The sequence below is a fragment of the Juglans regia genome, chromosome 10 (assembly GCF_001411555.2).
Source record: "Juglans regia cultivar Chandler chromosome 10, Walnut 2.0, whole genome shotgun sequence".
Taxonomy (NCBI): Eukaryota; Viridiplantae; Streptophyta; class Magnoliopsida; order Fagales; family Juglandaceae; genus Juglans; species Juglans regia.
Genome location: NC_049910.1, coordinates 6079419 through 6104662, shown reverse-complemented (window position 1 = coordinate 6104662; position 25244 = coordinate 6079419). Strand labels below are relative to the sequence as shown.

Sequence of the window (25244 nt, the reverse complement as noted above, 5' to 3'; positions counted from 1 at the left end):
GGAACATAAAATTAATTTTATTTTTAAATATTTATTGTTTATTTTAAAATGTAAAAAAATTTTCCCCAATACCTCATGGGACAGCGTTGGATCATGTCGGTATGATTTGGATAGCAGGTTGAGTTGAATTATTGAGATGAGATTAGTTGAGAGTTAAAAATTAAATAAAATTTTATAAAAATTTTATTTTTAATATTATTTTTATTTTAAAATGTAAAAAAATTTAATTATTTATTATATTTTATTTGAAAGTTTAAAAAAATTGTAATGATTATATAAAACAATATGAGATGAGTTAAAATGATTTTTAAATCCTAATAAGACTTAAAAGTACGAGACTAAGCTAGATTGATTTTTTTTTTATATATAGACAAGTATTATTGTGGAAAATATTTTATAAAAATAAACTTATAAATTGATATAACTTCAAGTGACATGACTTAATGTGATACGTTAGATTCTAAAATTAATTTTATTGTAAAAAATATCTATTAAATCATATAAATTCATGTCAGTCTATTATTTACTTTTGTGACATCCATTTATAACGGTAACAGTTACGACTTTATAATAAAAGTTGTTTTATACTCTTAACAATTTTTTTTATAAATAAACAAATTTTATTGATCAAAAAATAGGTAGAGCCATATACAGAGTTCTAAACAATAAAAACAAAGGCATGCCTTAAGCTACGTAGGCACATTATAGACAGGAAAATCATGTAAGTCCATGCCATTGAAGTCAACAGTAATGACTCAAGTACATAGTGTTCTAAAGAATAAATCTTTCAGCTCCTCCTGCGATCTCACATTGTCTTCAAATATCATGTCATTACGTTCCTGCCATAAACACCACATAATGCATATAGGGATCATCTTCCAGACAACTTTAATTTGTTGCATGCATCTTATATTTGTCCAGGTGGCCAGCATTGCCACCACTGTCTCCAGCATAACCCAAGACAAGTCTAATCTACTGAACACCCCATTCCATAATACCTGAGTGATCGTCTCACAATGTAGTAGGAGATGGTTTACAGACTCTCCCCATTCTCTACACATGCAACACCAATCTACAATGATTACCCTTCATTTCCTCAAGTTGTCGGTTGTGAGAATCTTCCCTAACAAGGCTGTTTACACAAAAAAAACTATTTTGACAAGCGCCTTATGTCTCCAAAGACTTATCCACAGAAACTGAATTTGGGATTCTTGTGTGAAAGCCTCAAAAGAGCGAACCAAGAATATCCATTTACCATAAGATATCCACCACATTAAGTCTTCCTGCTGAGTGCTTGGTATTATAAAGTACAAAAGGCTGTAAAAATCTGCAAAGATGCTCATTTCCTAATCTTGTGCCGCCCTACTAAAGGTGATGTTCCAATGGATCTGGCTCTCGGATATCTCTATGACTTCTGCCACTGATACATCTTTATCACTAGCAATACTAAACAATGAAGGGGATATCTCTTGTAGAGGACCATTACCACACCAAATATATTTTCAGAATTTAATCATTGAACCCTCACCCAAAAGAAGTCTAATGTGTCTACTCAAGACCTCTCATCCTCTTCGAATGTGTTTCCACAAACTCACTCCATACGCCTCACTTCTTTAGAGCACCATCCCCCCATAAATATCCATGTTTACTCTCAATCACCAATTTCTACAAGACTTCTGGTTTCTTATGATATCTCCACAGCCACTTGTCAAGTAACGCCCGATTAAAGATCCTCATACTTCTGATGCCCAAACCGCCATTAGAAATGGGGCAGCATACCGTCTCCCACTTAACTAGGTGAAACTTGAACTCCTCTCACACTCGACTCCACAAGAAATCACATTGGAGTTTCTCAATTTGAACCACCACACTTGCAGTTATAAGAAACAAGGCTGCGTTTGGATGTTGAACCGACTCCACAGGAGTGCGTTTGGATGTTGAATTGAGTTGAGTTGAGATGATAAAATATTGTTAGAATATTATTTTTTAATATTATTATTATCGTAGAATTTGAAAAAATTGAATTGTTTATTATATTTTATTTTGTAATTTGAAAAAGATGTAATGATAAGTTAAGATGAGTTGAGATAGGTTTAGAAACTAAACGAAGCACGTAATCCTACCACCTTTTGACAAATACATAATTTTCCATCCCACCAGTCTCTGCTCTACTTTCTCAATCACTATATCTCTAACGTGTTGGCCAGCTATCATAAATTGAGAACACCTCCAATAGGCACCATCTCTGATTTGTCAAAGTTTAACTTTTAATCCGGATGCTGCTTCAAAGCAAAGGAGCAAGGCCTTCAATGCTCCAATTTGATTTTGGTCAACCTCATAAAAGATAAGTATATCATCAACAAACAATAAATGAGATATGTTAATGGTTCCCCTCTCTGAGGTTCCGATCGAAAAACCATCCACAAAACCATTATTAGCCAATGTCGAGGTCATCCTGCTAAGCGCCTCCATCACAATAACAAATAGTAATGGTGACAACGGATCTCCTTGTCTTAGGCCTCGTGTGTTGTGAAAAAAACCAGATAGACTATCATTTATCAACACTAAGAATTTCGCCATTGATATGCACCAACGGATCCACGACCGCCACCTCTCTTCAAAGTCACACCTCCCAAGAAGGTAAAGAATGAACTCCCAGTTAACGTGAACATATGTATTCTCCATGTCTAATTGCAAATGATCCCTGAATCCTAAGGGGTTGGTCCAAGTGGTGAAAACTTTGGTCTTGGAGTATCACTCCCTTCAAGGTCCAAGGTTCAACACCTCATGGGTGCAAACAATCATTTGGGGCCACACCCCTGATAAAAAACCAACAATTTAACCAGTTTCATGTAGAAAAACTTCTGAATGTACGATGCACGAGACTGAGATTTACTCTATAGAGGTGGGTTCGAAGGGCCCTGCCTTGGAAAGTTTCCCCAACATTAAAAATAAAGTAAAATAAAACTATTCTCTTATTATAAATCACATTAGTTAATTTATAAATTTATTTTTGTAAGATCTATCTATAGTTAAAGTATTTCTCTTATTTACGTGGCACAATACTCAATCAAAACCTATTTTAAGGCTTGTTTGGATTGAGAGATTATATCATCTTATCTCATCATTATAATTTTTTCAAATTCTTATACAAAATATAATAAACAATTCAACTTCTTCAAATCTCAAACCAAAAATAATATTAAAAAATAATATTTTAACAATATTTTATTCAACTTTAAACTTTCATCTCATCTCAACTTTACTCAACTCACTATCTAAACCTCCAAAATGTAGTCCTTAAACTTATATTTTATTATTTTTGTTATTTTTATTGACATGGGATATTTAAGTTAATTGTCTATTTAACTAATAGATAGTCACTTGAAATATCTCACATAAGCAAATATGTTTAAAACTAACAAAATCTGAATTGAAGATTAACATTACTCTATCATACTACATACGATTATCAGTTATCAATTTATAGCGATGATATCCAATTTTAAAATTTTGTAATAACGCATCCCACAAGACCTCATCTCCAACACCATCATTGTGAGGGTGGATAGACATTCTTAAACCGCCACCTCTGCACACTTTTTAGCTCCAACATTCTAGGTTTTATCATTGTACATTTTCAACACAAAAACATTATCTAAAATTGAAACAAAACCAGATTAGACCAAGGTGCAAAACTCTTGTCTCTTTGAAATTATTCAATACCTCTGCAGCAGGTGTTCATCACATGGTTCTAATCAACTGACTCAAGTTTTTGGGTCCAAATACCCGTCAAAAAGTAAAAACAAAAATTCCTACAAAAGACACTTAAGTCCAATAGCATCATCCATTATAGAAGAGCATAATCTCTTTCTCAAAACACTAGCTGTCATCTCGTTAGCTCTATTAGTATTATCAAAACACCTCACAAAAATTTAGCCTACCAAAATCCAACGCATCCTTCCGTCTTCTCCTCTCAAATTATCGGAAGTAAGAAAAAAATCTCAATGCATATACCATACTACACAAATTACCACCATACATAATCAAACATCAATAACAACACAACTTGAAATACAAGTAGTATCTCACAGTCAAAGCTCTTCTTAATAAAGTAGATTTAGCAGTACAAGTCCTTCCAGATGTATACAAGTTTAGTTTAAAGCATGCTTTGATCATCAATAAGTTACGCGACAAGAAAATTACCTATTTCACACCAAGTATATGGATGAGATCTGGCAATACCACGAAAAAATGTCATAATCTACCATGCATGATATTAAATAGCAAATTCTTGCTGGTGCTGGGCTAATGAAATGACTCTATCCTCAATTCAGATTTAAGCAATTACTATTGGATCAAGATACACAAATGGAAGCCCCATTTCCTAAACGAACACAATTCATGTCCTTTTTTTTTCTGTTATATTGGCTGCCATAGTTCATGTCAAAATATGCTATTGTTTAGGTAGTCCGTATTTGACAACCAAAAGATAACAACCAAGGCAGACAACATACTAGCAGAGGGCGATATGGTCCTATTTTAGGAAAAAAGAAAGGCAATATAAAAAAAGAACGGTCGGTCATAAACTAAGAATATGATATGATCAAATGTGAAAATGTATTTTATCATATAGAACAACATGAACATGTAACTCCAAAAAGAAAATATGAACATGTAACTAGAGAATTTACAAGACAACTAACTACAAGTGCTTTATGAGGCATTGTCAACTGGCAAGCTTAAAAGCATCAATGAATAGACCATAAGTAAAACCCATCTTGAAATTGTTGAGAAGAGCAAGGGGGAATGTCACCTTCGGCTGGCTGTAATAAAATTTTGTGGCATACTCTGTCAGGAGAACGCATACAACTGCAGCAATCACATCATTCACTCCTAAAGCTCCAAAAGACAAAGATATCGTCTGTGCAACATAAAAGCCACCCAACAAAGAGATTCCCCCAAAAAGAGCCCTTCGAGAAGGACTTTGAAAATAGTTCCTTGAAATCTCTGGTACAAGTCTGATAATGTCAACTAGTCTTCGAGGCCCTCCATTCTCTTGCACAGCTTGGATACGAAGAAGCCCAGGTGAGGATCTCAGGGGAAAAGTTCCATATTTCCCACGTGAAACTCGGGTTTGAGGACTCAAGCCAATTGTCAGGAGGCTCGTAGAGATCAAACTCGAAGAATGTGCCATCTAAAGTATCACTGCCAAGAGGGCCAACCCTGATGCTTATTCTGAAAAAGTTGAAGACAAGCTTGTTAGATAAAAACTCATTCCTCAACACAGACAACAGAAAAATACAAAAGCAAGAAATACCACTGTCCACTCATATATGAATAGAAGACTACACTAACAGAACATCTACTAGTTTCACAGGAGCAGTAATAAGAGACTACAATATGGTTATTACATCTTGCCTGAATTTCCAAGGTTTTGAAAAAGAATCAGAAAACCGCTGTTTCATTCTGCCTAATTGTTCATATGATGTAGGCATATATTTAATTCAGAGGTACCAGGTAACACAAGAATCCAAAGAATTTGGCTCTGTCATGGCCTGTTCATCTATGACTTCACAATTCCCACGGTTATTCTTCTAGACAGACTATACAAATCACATTTCAATTACTTTCAAATCATCAATTCAATTAGTACTATTTCTTGGTTCATTACCACAATGCAGACCTCAAGAACATCAACATTCAACAGTCCCCATCAGATGTCATAAGTCATCAAGATTTGTACTTTTCAAAATATTGACTATTGTGCATGTTACCTGTTTCATCCCAATCCGAATCAGAAGGGCTTAAAACCCCTGCTAGGCACCTCTAAAATAAATCTTCAACACATTCTCCCTAACCAAATTTTGACATTGTTTTATTTGCAGAGAAGTTTATCTCATACCCTCATATCCCAGTAACTGATGTCTTTCCTAATACAATATATTAATCAATTCGATCTCAGAAACAGGTTTTTTAGATATACGTATCAAATACATTATAGAGACCAATATCCCAAATGATAAACAATACCAAGAAAACAAAAATGATTAAGCAAATTGATTTACTTGTAAGGTTGATTATTGGGAAAAGAAGAAACTTGTAAACTGTATATTTATCCCAAGTTTAAGTGGATTAATCAAAATCTCGGAACTCAGAGCCTGGGAAAAACCATTATGAATACAACAATTATTTTAGAACTTTCAAACGCATGCATTAAAGAATGATGAAAGAAGAACTTCAAAGAAGATCCATCTCCCCTGATGTAAGAATTCAAATGCATTCAATCCAATCAAAATTCAGAGAAAAAAAGGAAAGAACAAAATCAGAAAAAATACCTTAAAAGCAGTATATGCTACGCTTTGAAATTCAGAAGCTTCCCCAGCTCCATCTATCCTTGTTCCTGAAAACGAGAGAGAGGGAAAGAGAGATCCAGTGCTCAAGAGTAAAATCAGTGATGCAGAGGAGGAGCGGCGAGGCGCATGTTCTCTCACTGTCTCAGACGAATCGTTTTGGATAGCTCAGCAGTCCCGGAAAACGCTGGGTATATTTTTTATTTTTTGCTGAGTTTATTTTTTTAGTGGAAAAATGTTGCACTTAAACTTCTTGTGAATATTTTTTTTTTTAACTTTATTTTGTTGATTTTTGTGGAAAAATGAACAGAAAAATACTCGAGATAAAAATTTTGTGGAGCATGAAAAAGGGTAAAAATCAAGAAAAAGTATGATGAATGATTTTTTCTAGTTTTTTTTTTGGCAATTTTTTTTTTTTTTTTTTGCATTTTAATAGTGGAGAGACATTGCAACCTTATTAACACATGAGAGGATAGTAAAAAAATACTAAAATACTTGAGAATATTATAAATTTTGAATGGGTAAAGACACAAATATCTAAATGATATTAATAGAGAAGAAATAAGGTATGAAAGCATGTTCGGAAAGTGTAGCAAAGAGTCAAATAACATGAAATCTAATGGAGCGTTTAATCTCCAGATGTAGTGTATGAAATTGCTAGAAGCAATAGAACTTCTCCTGCCTCCTAAGCAATTTAACAAGGTCTTTAATCGATTATTTAATCCGGTAATACAAAGATCGTTGGTGTCGATTTTTTATATTCGCAAGAGTAAGTAGACTTGAAGTTTGACCATGAGGGTATTACAAGGCTGCCGGATTGTTATTTTATGCTTTATCAGTGTTCATTTGCTACGACCATAGGTGCGGTGGAAAAAGGGTGTAGAAATCAATCTACAATTTGAGATCATGAATTTCTTTCCCTACGCAAATTGTGGGGCCTTTTAATTCTTGGGGATGTGTGATTCTGTGACTATCACCCACTTACATCTTTTTAGGGTTTTTTTTTTTTTAAAGGCTTATTGAAACAGTCCAAATATCTATTTTTCAGCTTTGGATGAGTGGTACTTTCTTTTCGCGTTATCCACAAGGAACCATCTGATTGAGACCAAAGTGCTTGCAATGTCTGGCACCGTCTATCTTGGTAACATCACAAGGTATAGCATCATCATCCTCTCCCCCCAAATGTTCTAAAGATTTGTTTGAATAATGAATTGATATCATTTAATTATTATAATTTTTAAAATTTTAAAATAAAATATAATACATAATTTAATTTTTTTAAATTTTAAAATAAAAATTATATTTTAATAATATTTTATTCAACTTTCAACACTCATCTCATCACATCTCATCTCAACTAAACACACCATCTAAACATCCCTAAGACCTGGCTTGTTTTCGCAAGATTCCTCAATTCATCTCATCTCAACTCAACTCACTATCTAAACATTCTATCTCGTTTATTTTTACAACACTTCTTAACTTATCTAATCTAATCATTATAATTTTTTCAAATTTTCAGATAAAATAAAATAAAAAAATTTAATTTTTTCAAATTTTAAAATAAAAATAATATTAAAAAATATATTCTAATAATATTTTATTCAATTTTTAACTTTAATCTCAATTCATCTTATCTCATCTGTAAAAACAAATCAAGAGTTTTCTGTAATTTTTTTTTCTAGGAACAATCCACAGGATGCAATTTCGAATATCTAAAAAATTTGGGCATCTTTTTTAACGTTAATTTATTCTAAATAGATCGACAATTTACAATATTATAAGTGATATTAGATTCAAGAGGTGAGAAAAATTCTTTTATTTTTTTCTCCCTTTTTTTTAGGAGAACAAAGTGAGAAGTACATGAGATCCCAATGCTTTAAGCTCTTTATCTTTTTCATAGTGGATGACGTCCCAACAGGTATAACAACCTCAATATCTGTCGATTATGCATAGGTACACAGAGCATTTGTTATTCTCGAATGTCCTTCACCCTCTGGCCTCTGTCGACCCATATTACCAAGTCACTAGTTCCAGCTCAACCAACAATTTGTGTTTGAGAAATTTAGCTAAAAAATTCGTGTGAAGTAATGACATGTACAAACATCACATAAATAAATATTGCGCAAGTCTATGTAAAAAAAATAGATCACTCATAAAGATGGACTTTTTTTTACACTTTTTGTACACTTTTTTTTTTTAAATTATGTAAAATTTATTGATTTAAAATTTGTATAAATCATTATGCTAAAACCTAAATATTATATGAACTGTACAAATTTTTTTTTTTGTCTGGAAACTTCTTTAAGGTAGGATAATTCGGATCCACCCCTTCAGAATAAATCTAAGTTCCATACACCGCACTCGAAAAAAATTTTCTACATAAAATTAGTTAAATTGTTAATTTTTTATTAAAAAATGTGACCTTAAAGAATTGTTTGCGGCTATGAGGTCGGTACAAAAATTATTGCTGCATAATTATGCAACATGCACGTTTATGCCATTCAAAAAGAGATAAACATAGATAAATAAATTTGAGGGTATTCAAATATAATGTTTGACATTGTAAAAATTTATTAATACTCTCTAGTCTCTGTTTATATATTTTAGATTATTTGACACAAAAATTATAAAATGTAATGATCCAAATAAATCAGCCAAAAACAAAACAAAATAAAATAAAAAAACATAAGCATAGGACGCAAGGGTTGAGACAAAGGGAATGACAGGATAGGCGCTTGGGTGATTAGTGCCAAGTAATTAAATGAATCGGAGTCGGACTTGACGTCCGGGGAACCCCCCCTTTTATTACACTTCCATTTTCAAAAACACAGGAACCAAACAAAAAACTAGTCTTCTGGGTATTGGGGGCGAGAAAAGCTCTCCCATAGGAGACCCACCCACTGGGGAGGAGTTGTGTCTCGGGGGAGGCACCTGAACTCAAACACACTGCTCCAACGGACTCCTTCTTGCGTGGTCTTCTTCTTCTTCTTCTTCTTCTTCCTCCTCCTCTCTCCCCCTAACCAGGTCTCTCTCTCTACCCTTTGCGTCCTTTCGTCTGTGAATTTTATAAGTGGGTTTTGTTTCATACTCGGCTATATGGTCGAGGGGAAAATTTTGGATCTGGGTTGATTTGTTTTCAGGTAAACTTTGATGGCTTTGTGTTGAGTTGTGTTGCTGGGTTTAGGGTTTCTTACCTAGTGGTCATTAGTGCTTTTGTCATTTGGAGGTGATTTAATAGGTTAGAGGCAGACAGTTTGGGTACTTCAAACCAAATTTGGGTTTCTTTTTATTTTTTTCATTTCTAGTTGTTATGGCACAAAATTGGAAAAGGCGGAGACTTGTAACAAAAAAAAAAAAAGAATTGTGCTGGGATTTGACTTAAATTCTATTCTGAGCTCGTTTCGAAGCTTGACAAATATTTCTGACGAATTCAATGATCATCTAGAGAAATTGCCTAATTGTGTTATTCTGGTCTGTTATTGGTAATAATTGCAATTTAATCTTAAGAATTAGATGGTGTGAGTCTGAGTTTCGTCACTTTTTTAACGAGTTGCAGATCCGGGTGATCCAGTAGGGATTGAAAGGAAAGGGCTCGAGCTTTTGTTGTTTTTAAGGTTGGTTTCATATTCTTCAAGGTAAACGCCGATGCTGCACTCAACGACTGGCTATTGATGCTCTATAAGATTTTGACTTTGAAATTGGTTCTGTTGAATGGAAATCTAGGAAAAGAGAAGGAGAAAAAACCCCAACTTTTTACTTGAGTTCTAGTCGAGGTTCTGAAGTGTGTACGGAATAACTAGACTGGAACCCATAACCAGAGAAGCGTAAGCTGGGATTCTGATTGGTATATTTGGCTGTTTGGTGGGAGGCGGCAAGGAATTGTTATGGCTGTTGCCAAGAGCAACAACGGCAACGGCACACTCACACAGCCCTGCAATTGTTATAAAGTTGAGAGCTTGACTGAAACCATTTTGGACGCAAATCAGACCTCAAATTTGAAAGATCGGTACATTCTTGGGGAGCAATTGGGTTGGGGGCAGTTTGGTGTCATCAGAGTATGCTCTGATAAGTTAACCGGAGAGGTATTAGCGTGCAAATCGATTGCTAAAGAGAGATTGTTTACATTGGATGATGTACGAAGTGTGAAGCTTGAGATTGAAATTATGACCAAGCTATCTGGGCACCCAAATGTTGTGGATCTCAAGGCAGTGTATGAGGAGGAAGACTATGTTCATTTGGTGATGGAACTTTGTGCTGGAGGGGAGCTATTTCACCTGCTAGAAAAGCATGGGCGATTCTCCGAAGCTGAGGCCAGGGTTCGCTTCAGGCATCTGATGCAAGTGGTTTTGTATTGTCATGAAAATGGGGTCGTTCATAGAGATTTGAAGCCTGAGAATATTCTCCTGGCCACAAAGGCCGCCTCTTCTCCAATTAAATTGGCAGATTTTGGTCTTGCAACCTACATCAAGCCTGGTATACACACAATTCTTGGTTTTCTTTACAGATTATTGGCTCTTGTTTTGTATTTATTAGTACTTCCTCGAGAAAGTTAAGTTCGGCAATACTTTAAGCATGTGGGTCCATTTAACAGGGCAGAGCTTGCGTGGGCTAGTTGGGAGTCCGTTTTATATAGCTCCAGAGGTACTTGCTGGGGGCTACAACCAGGCTGCTGACGTTTGGAGTGCAGGTGTTATCCTTTACATTCTTCTTAGTGCAATGCCACCATTTTGGGGAAAGACGAAGTCCCGTATATTCAATGCTGTTAGGGCAGCTGATCTGCGGTTCCCACCTGAACCCTGGAATCACATATCAGAATCTGCCAAGAATCTAATTGGTGCAATGCTTTGTACTGATCCTTCTCAAAGGCTTACTGCTCAACAGGTCTTAGGTAGGTTGGACGCTTAACAATTCACTGTGTGTCTACTGGTAGTGGCATTATGTACGTATTACTTTATTATGCACCCTAGTTTGGATTTTGGTTATATACTAGTGATGAAGGAGATGGTACCTTGATATTTTATAAGGTTTAGTTAGTTGTGTCATTATTTCTCATATGACGTGGACAGACCTAGACATATGATATGCATCATTAGCACATCCCAAGATAGTTGTCACACAATATAGATGATTTTGCATCCAGTTGCACTTCTTGCCATCCATTGTTGAAATATTTCATTTCTCTTAAGGCAGCACAATATGTTTTGGAGGATATCTTTTGAAGTATTGATGAATGCTAAATGACCTTTTGCTTAACATTATACATCTCAAGATATGGATGAGACCTGGCTGTTACTCTCTCTCTCTCTCTGCTAGAAATATAACCTACATTACTCTTCTTTTATAGAGCATCCCTGGATGAAGGACAATGGACCTAAAGAAGTAAATGGGTGGGAAAATAAAAATTGTGGAGAGAGGGGTGTAGCTGGTGGCTCGTTCTCTACCTCATTTATGTCCAGGAATCAGGACGTCAGCTTTGGCACTGGATCACCTATTGCATGTGAGGCTGAATCACCTACATTCACATGCAGATCATCTTTCTCTTCTTTCCTAGCGGAACCGTCAACACCTTGCCCTGCAGCTGGTGGGTTTTCCTTCTGTAGCAATGGCGATTCTAATGCGCTGGAATTCTCTTCCCCTGTTCCCTCAATGCCAAGTTTTGCATTCTTCAGCCCTGGTTCTGCAATTGAACAAGGGAGTTGTGCATTGGAGTTTTCAGCCAGCATGTCCAGAGTGGATCCATTCCAAGAAGGTACTAGAGTTTTGAATCTTTTTACTGCTGATAACATCTCATAACACTTCCATCTATAATTCTTTTTTTGCCATAATATGTAGAGGGAAGCCTGGGCAAGTTGCTCTTGTTATCAGATTCTACTCTTTGCTTGAGGCACGAGGCAAACGAAATGGAACACAAGGAACCTGAAGTTAGAAGGGTAGGAGGAATGATCGAGTCTAGAACCTTATGCACCCATGGCAAGAGGAATCATACAATTGGACTTGGTGACCGCGAGCAACTTGATCTCATGGTGACTGAATCAGTCATCCGTTGGTCATCATGCACTCATCTTCCTACGTCCCTTAGGTCTTCTCTCGTATGTTGAAAATATGGACTGGCTGACTGCATTAAACTAATTGCTTTGATGAGGTATTAAGATTGTGAAGGAAATGGCATACCCAAGAGAAGTCTTGTATTGGTGTGTGATATTGTGTTTGTGCCCTTGTTACTGAAATCTTGTGTTACTTCTCGAGTGAGTTTTGTTTCTAGGAGTGGTGGTTTGGATGGTGTCTTTTGATTCGAAGGGTTAGTACTTAGTATTAGGTTTTTCTTCTCACCAGTATGTTAGTGTAACAAGTTGTGGCTAATGGACTCTTTCCTTGTGTATAAAGTTGGTTCTTTGCCATATGAATTTTTCCAAGCTTCATATTTTAATACTTTGCAACTACATTTTTTTTCCCTGAATTATGCTGTTATCCTTATTTATTGTTTAATTTCCATTTCTTTTATTCCCTAAAGAATAATTCTATTTTAATTCATTTACACTGCATATCATCCACGTGTTATAATTTAATTTAGAAGATAAATTTTATTTTTTATGAGTTATTTTTTATGTTAACAAGTGTGCTAACAAACACATTTTTCTTGAGAAGCAACACTTTGAACAGCTTCACTTGAAATAATAAAGAAATATAGAGCCTGCAAATGGACCAGCTTTGTTGGCATGCCACAATGAGTGTAGAACGGCTAGTGGGGGGACACATTCATTTATTTCTCTCCAAAATCCCACTACCAATCTCGAATGATCAAAAACCCATAATTACATCTAAGACTTGTGAGACCGAGAAGTTTTGTTGGAAAAGATACGTAAAATAGTTTTTAAATTTTGTTTATCAAATTTTGAGTTTCACATTTGATTATTTTAAGATTTTATATTATTTTGTACATTATTTTAAGTTCATAACATCATGTCTGGACTACAATGGATTTTTTCGAATTTTCCAATGTCACCATTGTATGGGGGATTTTCACAACTTCACAAAGTCTACTGGGCCTCAGCCCAATATCCGTATCCGGCTTAAGGGCTACCAAGACTGTACAGGGGGCAAAGCATCTAACAGGGAAAAGAGTCGAGTAACCGATAGGACATGTCAACCTGACAACCCACGGCCGCATTCAGAACCTAGAAATTTGTACAGGGCATAGTGGTAAATGCGGGAAACCCTCGATTCATCGATATCAGAACATCTACGACTTACCAAGGATAAAAGTAAGGTTAGGAAATCACGTCGCATTAATGGCGACACTACTAAGTTTTATGCCACATTTATAGTATAATCACAGAGCCACGCTGCATTAAAAGATTTTGACAACAGAAACAGTAAGAGGGACACGAATACTGTAGAGACAAACACAATTTGCACCTCCTCCAACCTACGGTATAAATAGTAAGTTCTAGGTACGAGAAAACTCTTTGATCTACAAACTCTTTCATTTATTTATAAACTTCAAGGAATATTTACTAATTTTAATATCGGAGACTCTCCGATTCCAAAACCGTCCTCTCTTAATTGTCTTTTCTTCTATCTTTTATTTATAAGTTCTAGTTTGGCCTAAAGAGGTACGAAACAGACGTTAACAACCATATTCAGACATTCATGGCACGCAAATTATGATGCAATGGTGGGTAAACATAGTAAGACTTTACAGTATAACAAGATAAGGTTGTAATTCAATACCACAAGCCAGCCGCATATTTTTGTTACGTAAGCCAGTTCCATGACAAAAAAAGGAAAAAGAAAAGGAAAAAGAAAGACTTGTGCTGGGTTGTTCCACGTGGACTTCCTTATAACAAGTACTCCAGGATACCAATTCATCTTCTTTTACGTCATTGAATTCAGAACAGTACGACTCGCTCCAAATGGCGTGTAAAATATTAAACTCCTCAAACCCTCCAGTCGTTTGCAGATTTAGTTCAATAAAACCAAAGGCTGGATCAAAAACTATCACCTTGTCTTCCTCTTCCAACAGCCAACAAAGAGAAGTTGTTTCCACCACTGCAGCCACCAAAACCCAAGTCCTGAAAAGTAATGCCTATGGTGTTAAGTTCAAGACTCTTGGAGCATGCAAGCTTGGCATTTCAAGATATCCTGATTTTGAATACGATGCTGAAGGTGGAATAGGGACTGGGTCTGGTTCAAAGGTCCCAGATTGTGATCCGTTGAATAATGAAATTTCAGTTTCGTTTGACATCAAAACACTGTATATACCACCATTGACAGGTGCAACGACTAGGTTCTTGGGATTACCATTACCACCATTTCTGAAGATTGATATTGTCCCAGAAATCTTTCAAGGGAGCATTTACCCAGAATCTGGCAAGGTAAATTAAAATGAGTTATGCCAGTACTCTTACTATTTCAACATCTCTTTGTAGACAGAAATAGTTTTGAGATGCCTTCCTGTTCGATGGTATCGGCACCAAATAGCCTTTAAGATGAGAAAGTTAGGAGAAAAAGTAGGAATCCATGTTTTTGTAGAGCAATGAAAAAAGTGTCTGACCTGAGTGTGAAAAAGATTTCTAATTGCTCTAGCGTTATTATGAGTTAGCTTCTCTTGGATTTGATTCCTTGACCACCTGATTTAATATTTGCAGCTATTGTTCATGCAGGTTGATCTTGAATTCATGGCCAAATTCTGGTTTTCTGTTGGGAGTATTTATAGAGCTCCTCCACTACTGGTGAAGACAGTTTTGACATCTGAGGAGTCAAATGGAACCATAAGAAGTGGAAGAGGAAAGAGATTGGATAAAGAAGGGAATTGCAGATTAGTTGGGGTGGCAACCGTTCATCCCATTGACGATTTCCTAATGAACACCTTCCTTGGACTTCCTACTGAATGTCTTGCTAATCTTAATGCTGTAATCTCCCTTTCTAATTCTTCTTAAGATTTCAAAACCACAGCTTTTACCATTGCCAAAAGCATACTAAATAAGAGATGGGGCATTGATAATCTTTTTAGTTTTTCCATTATCGGAATGGGGATTTTTTTTTTTTTTTTTTTTGAACGGTTTAGCTTGACTATTTCAGTTGATCGAAAGGTGTTATGTTATATCAACTTTTATATCAGTAAATTTACAAAGGTTTTCCAGCTGTTTTGGAGTCGCCAGCTCGACTATAATCTCTGGCAACTTCTTGGCCTCGTACACTTTACTGAATGGTATGAATGAAAAAGATTTAGAAGGGAAGTAAATGTGGGTGAGGCAAAGGCAATACTCTCCAATGCCGCACCTAATACGCATACCAACTTGGCGTTTGTTCAGAACAAATGAAAACTCTAGCAATTTTAATATCACTCAAATGCCAGCCTTTGAGTCCCGACCAATGAAGCATATTGACCCTTTCTAGCCAATAATTCAAAGTGTGTCCCGAGTTCTGTGACCCTCCCGTCGGAACAAAGCGCGATTTGATGGGCATTCTGAACAGTGCTTAATCGGTGAGCAATCACCAATGTTGTCCTGTCCTTCATCAGATGGTTCAATGCATCCTGGACCAAGCGCTCACTGATTGCATCCAACGCACTGGTAGCCTGCATTGAAAGATATCATAAATATTATGCATTCTAACATCAGGATGGGGTGGGAACTGGGAAGTGTCATTTGTTATGGTGACCAAAACTTGGAGAAGAAATACAGATGCAGAGAGAAGCAATAAAAAATCATTACCTCATCAAGTATTAGAATGGGGGCATTCTTAAGCAGAGCTCTAGCAATAGCAATTCTCTGCAGATCAGAACAGGAAGAGTCAAACACCTCTCTCTCTCTCTCTCTCTCTCTCTCTCTACACCACAGAACTATACCTGCCTCTGGCCTCCACTCAGTAGTCCTCCACGCTCACCAACAAGTGTGTCATAACCCTTTTGAGTAAATAAACATTCAGAAACAACAAACTAGCGGGGTTAGAACATTTGAGTACTAAGAAGACAATTAACCTGCGGCAGTGAAATTATGAATTCATGAGCATTTGCTGCTTTGGCTGCCTTTATCACATCATCTTTGGATACATCTTCGTCTGGAAGCCCATATGCAATATTTTCTCCAACAGATACCGAAAAAAGAACCGGTTCCTGCATCATCTAACTTATAAACTTTGGATAGAGGCAACAATACAGTGCAAAATAATCACTATTCTTAGTGCTTCTCAGCTTCTGTGAAATTTGGTTGCAGGTTGGTTGCTTTGACGTTAAAAGCACAAACAAAACCAAACATCCAAAAATCCAACTCAATCAGTGCAAATCAAAAGGAAAGGGTCGAGACTAACCTTATCAAAATCAATATTCCTCAATCCTAAACCCAGCCTGTCCCAATTTTAACATTTTACCTCCAGCTTGTTAGTAAATAAAAACTGGCTCGCTTACATATCAGCTTATAGATAGTTATAATTAATCTGAATACTTGCAAACAGCATAGAACATGGTCTGCTATTAGATCCCATATTGGCAACCCAAAACCAATCCAAGGTAAGCTGGGTACCAACAACATGGTTTAGAGTCTTTAGACCTAGACCAAGATGTAACCCATAGTAACTATGGTCAAGCTGTATCTCAAATTTACTGAGAAATAGAAACATGTCTATGCCAAGAAGCAATGAGAATTGACTTCAAAAGTATGTCACATTTGTGTGTGATGCTTTTAGCAGATGTGTGGAGACCCAAGAAGAGACCTGATTCACTATTGAAACAACCCGTGCCCACTCACTCTTGTCAAATGTTCGAACATCTTCTCCAGCAACTGTTATACGACCTCTGGTTGGCTGCAAACGGTACACAATGCACATGATTCTCCACAATCCACAACAAGCAAATGTTTCCATTTAACAAATAGAGAGCTAAATGAAACAAAGTATATTAAAAAAACCTCATAGAAACGTGCCAATAGCTGTACTACTGTACTTTTGCCCGCACCACTTGGGCCCACAAGAGCTGTTATGGTTCCACGTTTTAGAGTTAAACGTAGACCATTCAGTATTTCCACATCGGGTCTCAAAGGATAAGAGAAGTGGACATCTGGAGATCAAAAGGAGGGCATTCATATTTCGACTGGAACAAACTGTATATATATATATATATATATATATATATATTTTTTTTTTTATAAGTAACAAACTGTATATAAATTTATTGTATGCAAATAACAAGATTTAATATACTGTCCCATAATATAGCCAGCTAACAAGGGATTTATGGAAAACACATTCTTGACAAAATGAGGGGAAAAAGTTGAAGATTTAAGTAGAGACCAGAGAATCACAAAGCAGTATGACATAGCACGTAAAAATTATATTCCCAAGGTCAATTTTCTCTAAACACTACTGGTCAGGATCTTTTGTTTTTAAGGACTAACGATCAGGATCTTATAGTTAGAACTCTATAACAAGTGGAAACTAGGCATATCATTTCATAGAATAGACTAGCAGTTCTTAAAAGGATAATATGTGGATATTGGGGGGTATAAAACGCCATGAGGTTCATATCTCCCGGGGTGCAAACAATCTCTAGGGGTCATCAAACAGAGAGATTTTTCCCTTGAATTACCCCAGGTGCACTTACGGAAAACTTCTTGCTGAGGGCCTGTGCACCCCCGGGATTAGTCGGGACGTTGTTCTCGGACACTCGGTGCCAATAAAAAAACTCAATGATGCAATTGCAATTAAAAAGTAGAAGATAAGGCAAATCAGGTAGTCAATGCACCTCAACAAAATGAATAAAACTGCATGATCCATACCTTCGAGACCAACATCACCAGACCAAGCTAAGCTAGACACTTTGCTAGATGATTTCAGGGCTGACATATAATGCATATTCTTAGAGAGGATGTTCTCATCATAACCGTTTATGAGGAATAATTTATAACTGTCATCATGCACTTCTTTATGCTGCATTTCTCTTTCTAAACCATATGCAAGGGCCTCATCAATTTCAACCTCAGACAAAACAGAGTTAATTCTCTCAACAGCAGCGAAAGTTCCACGAAGATCACTAAGTGTGTTCACCAGCCCTTGAACCTGAAAGACACATCTATAAGACAGGACCAAGGGGAGGAAATATCATGAGTATGCAAGAAGCACCAAAGAACTCACTGCAAATGTTAATGTGAATGTGTATCCAATAAAAGAAGCCACGGTTCCGACAGAAAGTTCACCCTGTAAGCAGAAAATGTGAATGATTAAAAAGGAAAAAAACCTTGGCTTTAGTACTGGTAGAATCAGGAATTGATATAAAAATGAAAATGATGCAAGATCGAATATGGATTAAGAGTATGTGGTAAAGCTTTAACCAGAATTGCTGAAAAGCAAAATGGTTTGTAGTTAGTGAATCAGTATGGTTCAATTTTTTTTGAAAAATTGAAAAGAAGGCATCCATTAGCATAGAATAATTGAAAAGGAAATTTCTATTTTCATATGTGATACTACCTAATTTAATGTATACAGAGTAAGCAAACATCAAAGATTCAAAATGGCTAGGAACACAGAAACTACCAAGAAGGGAAGTCACAAAACAAGAGGACCATGAGAGCTCCTCAAATACAAAATCCATAATTCTCAGCCTAGAAAGTGAGAAACATAAAACAAGGTAGACATATTTCTGGAGATTGAAATACATCTCTCTTTAATTGGAGTTCCTTTTGGAAAAGCATTCAAGGCAGAAAACTACTTCCAACAAAAAACTATGAGATACCAAGTTTTGACAAAATATAGTTACTATATTCAAAAGGCGATATTGTAAATAACACAAGGGAAAATTTTAGTAGCCATTTAAAGTGCTAAGACAAAAGTTGTCGTGAGTTAGGAGTGCTTACCGCTTTCACTTTGCTTCCTCCAAGAATATATAAGGCCATTAGAGAAATGTAAACGGCAATTCTTGTCACAGATTCATTTATGGATTTAAAAGCCCCAAGCTTTATGCCACTAGCCTGATAAGAAAGAACCTGCCAAGGTCCATAAAATTAATGCTAAGCACAATGAAGAGGCTTTCATGTCTCTGTGACAACAGCTACTAGTGTTTAAATGATCCTACCTGGCTACCAAACATTGACATTTGATGCTTTTCACCACCAAAGGATCTGACCTGTAGCAAATTTCATCACAATTCATCCGCAGGTGCAAGAGAAAGAAATTTGGCAGAAAATTTTAAGAACTTACAGTACGAATGGCAGAAAATGTTTCTGTCACGCAATCAGATATGGATGCCTGGGCCAACCCATGAGCTTTAAAAACAGGCACAGTTGATCTCTTGTACACAGCTTGATAATACCAAAAATAGTCAGCTAAAGGAAAGGAAACACAAAACAAGCAATGATAACCATTTCCAAATTAGAACATAATGAGAAGAAGGTAAGCACATCCACAAGGGGAGGGAGAAGGGAAAAGAGGGAAGCATGAGCAGCCATTAACAATTTTTTTTTTTTTTTTGGGGGGGGGTGGGGCGCCAGTAAAATATGAATAAAAGACAAGCTTATGAAATTTCCAATGGCAATATGTCATTATGATAGCAAAAAAGAGCACCAAAATGATGTAGAAAGAATTCTTAAGCCAAGCCGGTAGTTACTGAACGAGTTTATGCAAATCATTCTAATACTGAAGGACTTCTTCTAAAGAGATTTTTTTTCCCTGGCATCTGCAGGGGGGAGGCTGTCATGCTTATCGGTAAGTAGGACAAACATAGCTTCTAACATAAAACATAGTACAAGCCAAAAACATAAAAGAAAATATTTACCAACTAAAACAGACACAGCAAGTATTAGCAGGCCCAGAATAGGTGCAAGTTGAGGGGACAAGGCAAATAGTATCAATAATGTCCCAGTGACCTGCAAAAGTAATGAAAATAAAGAGATATGTTACTGAAGATGGGTAATAAATGGAAAACTGAAACACAATAGCAAATTGTATATTATAGAAGGGTAATCAGCCCCATCATTGCAGTCTAACAACAATAAAATTTTAGTAGCATTAAATAAAAAAATATGGAAATCTATGTTACTTTTTAATCAAAAGTAATTATGCACTGGCTCAAATGTAGACAACACAAAGCTCACTTGTGCATGGTGTAGAGTTGCTTGCCTCAGAAAGTGCCCTGAATCCACGGTCCCTTGAAACATTCTCACTCACAACATCTTTAAGAGAACCCAAATCAGATGTTAGCAAACCAGTAAGTTCACCAACCTATAAGGAGCAAAACCAAGTTAATCCAGTAAAATAGAAACTGCATATTGGCCGAAACAATTGGCAGGAATTTTTTAAAAAGAAATTGAGAGAAAGATGTTGATGTGGGTAATTACTTTCATAGAGAAAAGAAGAAAAAGGAAAGGAAAAGAAACAATTTGACCAGATAATAAAACAGATTTTCTGTATGCCTAACAATGAAAACAAAAATCAAATGATAAGAGGACGTGGGTTGTACCATTTCTTTATTTTTTATAAGTAAAAATTTATTTATTTTTTTGATAAGTAGGATAAGTAAAATTTTATTAATACCAATAGGCGTAGCCGAGTACACTAGATGCATACAAGAGAAAACACCTAGTTGGGGTGCAGAAATAGAAACAAGGAAAATGATCCTAACAAAACCCTAGCCCAAACCCAAAGATGCGCCTGTCCCAAACCACCACCAGTGCACCAATGCCTATCCCACCAAACCAGTTTCTGCCTATACACCAAGCTGTTGTAAATTCCCCAACACACTCCTCAATTCTTGTAAACTCCGAATGAACCTACTAAAAATATACAATTGGTTCTGACTTCCCTCTAGTCCTCCCTCAACTAGAAGTACCTACCTTAGCATCATAGTTGATTTCCCAAGTAAGATGCTTTAACTCTCTCCCGCCTCTATTGCAGTGAGTAGTGCTGTGAACTGGTCCTCAAATCCTTTGCAGGTAATCCCCACACATTGTTGTATCTCATTTACCTTGTCCAAAACCCAATCCGATGATGAATTGGCTATATTGTTAATTGATGGGAGAGATATCAGGGGAACAACATCTTCTGCAGATTCTGCTCCAAACTGTAAGCCAGATCCTAAATATTCCTCTTTGCAAGGCACCGATGACAGCCCCATCCCTTCCTCCACACCAGCATATTCTCGCATCTCCTCCACAAAGCCATTGATGCTGTCACCACCTTGGCTATGTGTCGACCCGCAAGGTGCCCGAGAAGGTACGGAGGAACTAGTTCCCTCTGACATGGGTGGAGGAACCATGGTCGCCATTTGAAGGTTGGGGTTAGCAAAAACTCCCCCCAAAACTCGACAATACCTCAGGTCCATTGTGGATGCCATCGATTCAACGAAGAGAGCATTGACTGCTCTGCACCACTCGTCGGCGAACTTTTCCTAGTCACCCTTGGTGAGAGGCAGTACCATTTATCCTTTCCACTACTGATTGTTCTTTTTGTTTTCCTTTGCCATGACAATTGGCTTATTTCGTAATAAGATTCTTAATTTTAAGAATCATAATACACCAATCTGTTCCCACAATCTCATATGTCTGCCACCAAATTAAAATCTTCCAAATTTTCTATATTTGCTTCCACCCAACAAGAATTGATCTGAGACAAACAATATATTGAGTGCCAGCTTACCTACCAAACATTAGAAATCTGCATTGGATCATTACAAAGTAAGAAATAAACAGTGCAAGGGTACAAGACAGAATGCCCCAATATGCTATAATTGACCTTATCAATAATATATCATTCCAATAATGAGGTACAAGAAACAGACTTCAGTTTTATACAGTTTTCAAGTTTAAAAAGCAGTTGGACCTAGGATACACAACTTGCCACACAAGGTAGTGAGCTGGATTCTAATTCGCAAACTTCCCCCTTTGAGGTGAAATTTGGTCAAGCTCACGAATCAAGTTGAACAAATACAACAAAAAACTTCATGACAGATTATTCCACATGCATTACATGAATCATAAATTGGCATATGAAAGCGCTTGAAAAGATGTGTCTGTATGTGTGTGCATGTGTTTCAATACATTTGCATGCATTTACACAAGGATTTTATAAACATACCTTGTATCGGTCAAAAAACTCCGCCTGCATAGATAAAGGAGCAACAAAACATTAGAACAAGTTTTTTTTTTTATAAGTGAAGAACACTAAGTATTATCCTTCATACAGAAATTTTGAAACAAAATAAAATACAAATATGTTTTGTATTCCAAACTACCAAAACCGTCGGTTTGCACCTTTGGTTTAAATTTGACCATTTACATTGATGAAAAATAGGATAGGTGATACAATCTTGATAGTTAGCTAATTGTCGATGGTAAAAATTGCCAAAATGTGATAGTTTGAGGTGTGGTAATCTATGGCGCAAAATAGGGGAAAAAAGTGGTAGTTAAGGGTTGCAAAATATACTTTCCCCAAAAAAGAAATTTTACAATTAAGCAAATCAGAGATTATTAGACAATGACCGTGATATAAATCAAAATGTTTGAATAATATCATGATGGCATGGCACCCCTTCATGCATATCAGCAACACATGAAATGTTTTATGTTTCTGGCAACACCACCACAAATTACCCAAATCTTAACAGTATCACCAGGCGACAATTTAGATGCATGCCCAAAAAGCAAGAACTCTTGAAATTGAAAACTACCAAACAAAACTTCATAAAGGATGACACTCTCTGACATAAGAAAACTAACGATACCAGCAGAGAAATTTTCCAACTTTCAGGTGGGCTTCAATTTAATCTTCCCATAAACTTGGAAAATTCAATTTTAACATCTTAAGTCATGCATCATTTGAAATATTATAACAAAACTTAAAAATTTAATATTATCAAAGCCTTCCAATGTTTTGTTTTAAAAAAATATAACATTCCATTTTCCCAAGGGAAAATATAGGACTCTGAAACACTAGGGATTCAAGGAAAGAAAAAAACGAAATTATAAAATTTTGTTTTACCTTCTGAATCAACATCCTTCTGAAAATCTGAGCTCTTATCGTCGACATAACTTTCTCCCATACAGTGTTCAGGTTTGTAACAAAAATAACCGTTAAAATTGGTTCCAGCGCATACGAAAGTCCGACCTTACTGAGCAGCTTCCACAATGGCTCAGGTCTAGCACCAATAAGTACTTCAAAGAATCTACCTAGGAAAATCATTAACATAGATACTAAGCAACGATACAAAACTTAAGTGTCAACTCTCTTATATTCATAATTTCCTTACGAGATTATACGCCATAAAGTTGATCACACAGAAAATACAATTAAAACGGTAGTCATAAATATCAGAACCAGTGCCCTGATAACAGTTGATTGCAAAGCAACATTTGGTTGCCAAAAAATAGAAAATTTGGAATATCTATGAACCAAAATCGTTCACTTACAAAAAATTGTTCTGAAACTCGATTTCCATTTTTACAAAAGTTTCTGTTACCAACCAAACACAACATAAACCTCTCAAAACTCACTTCGCGCTTCAAAATTGCCAAACTCTCCCACTATCAAAGGCCCAAGCATTAGATTTCAGCATTTCTTATTAGTTTTGTTTTCATTCAGTGGGTCCTAAGAAAATGCAGATAATGAGAGAGAGAGAGTCATAATCCTGAGTAGTCACATTTCTTTTGTTTGGCTTCTCCTATTTTCCTTTCCTCCAAACGGGTATGGAAATAAGAGTGAAAGTGAAAAATCATGGTTGCCGTACCAGTAAATATGGGCATAGAGAGAGTACAGGTGGTGCAACCAAGAAGAGTCAAAGCCGAAATAGCGAGCCTCAGCTTGTGTGCACCCAAGAGACTCCAGAGTAGCCCCCAGCTTATGGCCCTCGCCGGCCGAACCTTCTCGGGACGTGAATCCTGCGGGTCGACCCTCGGGCCGGACTCGGTTACGTTGGGGTCCGAAGCGGGTCCGGACACGTAAGCGAAAGAGACTGAGCCCCTGGTCTTAGCTGGTGCGGTTATTGACCCGAGTGGCAATGGCGGGAAGGGGTGTGATTGGAAGGGAAGGGGGAGAAAGGAGAGGGAGAGTCTAGATTTGTGCGTACGGACGCGAGTGGGATAGTGAATGGGAGAGAAGGAGAGAGTTGCAGAGGCCATGGATGTGCGAGAGAAAAGAGAGAGTGAGAGAGAGATGGGTAGATAACGGTGAGGTGGCGCGCTTAGCTTTTTTTACTCGTCAGATATTTAGGGATTGGTGATGTCAACCTCACGCGCTAAAATGCGAAAGGGACACGTACTCTCGATTGAGTAAATCAAAGTTATTCTCTCAACTTTAGAATTTAAGAAATGATAGTATAGTATATTTTTTTAAAAAAGGTATAAATAAATTTAGAATTTATATAAAAAATTAATTTTTTAATAATAAATCTTATTTTTTTAAATAAATGCATAAAATTTTAAAATATAGAGATAGTGATTTATAAAATTTATTAAATATAGTACCAAATAATTGATAATAAATCTTATGATATCTATTTTATATATTTATTATTTTCTTTAAATTCTTAAAGAAAATATTCATTTTATTATCTTCGCATCAATTAATATGTCATACTTTAGTTATTTTTTAAAATACTTAGCATTCACAATGGCTTATATAAAATATATTTTTCTGTAAAATATAAAGAAAGTTGATCAAAAGACTTTCCGATAAATTTTATATTTTAATCTTTATTTTATAATTTACTATAATAATTTTCTAGATATAGAAAATATTGTTAATAATTCTAAAATATTTTTAGTTATTTTATCTCTCCTTTAAACGTTTTTTCTCCGATTCTTTTGGTTGTTAATATTTCATTTTGAAAAAATGATATCCATAAGAGACTTGGTGCAGGGATCGCACAGGAACATCTACATGAAAAATGAAACGATGCGTTTCGCA

The 25244-nt window shown here is 36.1% G+C and overlaps 4 protein-coding genes across 10 annotated transcripts; 2 read left to right on the top strand and 2 right to left on the bottom strand.

Moving 5' to 3' along the window:
- Positions 1 to 4580: 4580 nt before the first annotated feature.
- On the bottom strand, positions 4581 to 6555 carry LOC108983282 (ycf20-like protein). The gene is made up of 2 exons (XM_018954862.2): positions 6339 to 6555; positions 4581 to 5238 (listed from the first exon to the last, which is right to left on the bottom strand). The coding sequence occupies exon 2, from the start codon at positions 5195 to 5197 to the stop codon at positions 4730 to 4732; it is 468 nt and encodes a 155-aa protein (XP_018810407.1). The 5' UTR covers positions 5198 to 5238; positions 6339 to 6555; the 3' UTR covers positions 4581 to 4729.
- A 2621-nt stretch (positions 6556 to 9176) lies between these two features.
- LOC108983287 (calcium-dependent protein kinase 26) lies at positions 9177 to 12785 on the top strand. 6 transcript variants are annotated; one of them, XM_018954872.2, is made up of 6 exons: positions 9177 to 9380; positions 9913 to 9970; positions 10080 to 10829; positions 10948 to 11244; positions 11701 to 12105; positions 12189 to 12785. In XM_018954872.2, the coding sequence occupies exons 3-6, from the start codon at positions 10241 to 10243 to the stop codon at positions 12452 to 12454; spliced, it is 1557 nt and encodes a 518-aa protein (XP_018810417.1). In that variant the 5' UTR covers positions 9177 to 9380; positions 9913 to 9970; positions 10080 to 10240; the 3' UTR covers positions 12455 to 12785. The 6 variants fall into 6 exon arrangements, with proteins under 6 accessions (XP_018810417.1, XP_018810415.1, XP_018810416.1 ...); XM_018954870.2 differs by having other exon boundaries at positions 9913 to 9991; XM_018954871.2 differs by having other exon boundaries at positions 9177 to 9496.
- Positions 12786 to 14213: 1428 nt separating this feature from the next.
- Positions 14214 to 15377, top strand: LOC108983286. Its single transcript, XM_018954867.2, has 2 exons — positions 14214 to 14731; positions 15020 to 15377. Exons 1-2 carry the CDS (start codon positions 14270 to 14272, stop codon positions 15293 to 15295), a joined length of 738 nt encoding a protein of 245 aa, XP_018810412.1. The 5' UTR covers positions 14214 to 14269; the 3' UTR covers positions 15296 to 15377.
- Positions 15378 to 15437: 60 nt separating this feature from the next.
- LOC108983285 (ABC transporter B family member 28) lies at positions 15438 to 24504 on the bottom strand. 2 transcript variants are annotated; one of them, XM_018954865.2, is made up of 16 exons: positions 24067 to 24504; positions 23322 to 23509; positions 22419 to 22442; positions 20466 to 20567; positions 20122 to 20212; positions 19548 to 19648; positions 19423 to 19473; positions 19205 to 19333; positions 18486 to 18548; positions 18131 to 18410; positions 17264 to 17412; positions 17070 to 17159; positions 16339 to 16473; positions 16207 to 16263; positions 16073 to 16129; positions 15438 to 15936 (listed from the first exon to the last, which is right to left on the bottom strand). In XM_018954865.2, exons 1-16 carry the CDS (start codon positions 24455 to 24457, stop codon positions 15700 to 15702), a joined length of 2145 nt encoding a protein of 714 aa, XP_018810410.1. In that variant the 5' UTR covers positions 24458 to 24504; the 3' UTR covers positions 15438 to 15699. The 2 variants fall into 2 exon arrangements, with proteins under 2 accessions (XP_018810410.1, XP_018810411.1); XM_018954866.2 differs by having other exon boundaries at positions 23322 to 23505; positions 24067 to 24176.
- Between the last annotated feature and the right edge of the window lie 740 nt (positions 24505 to 25244).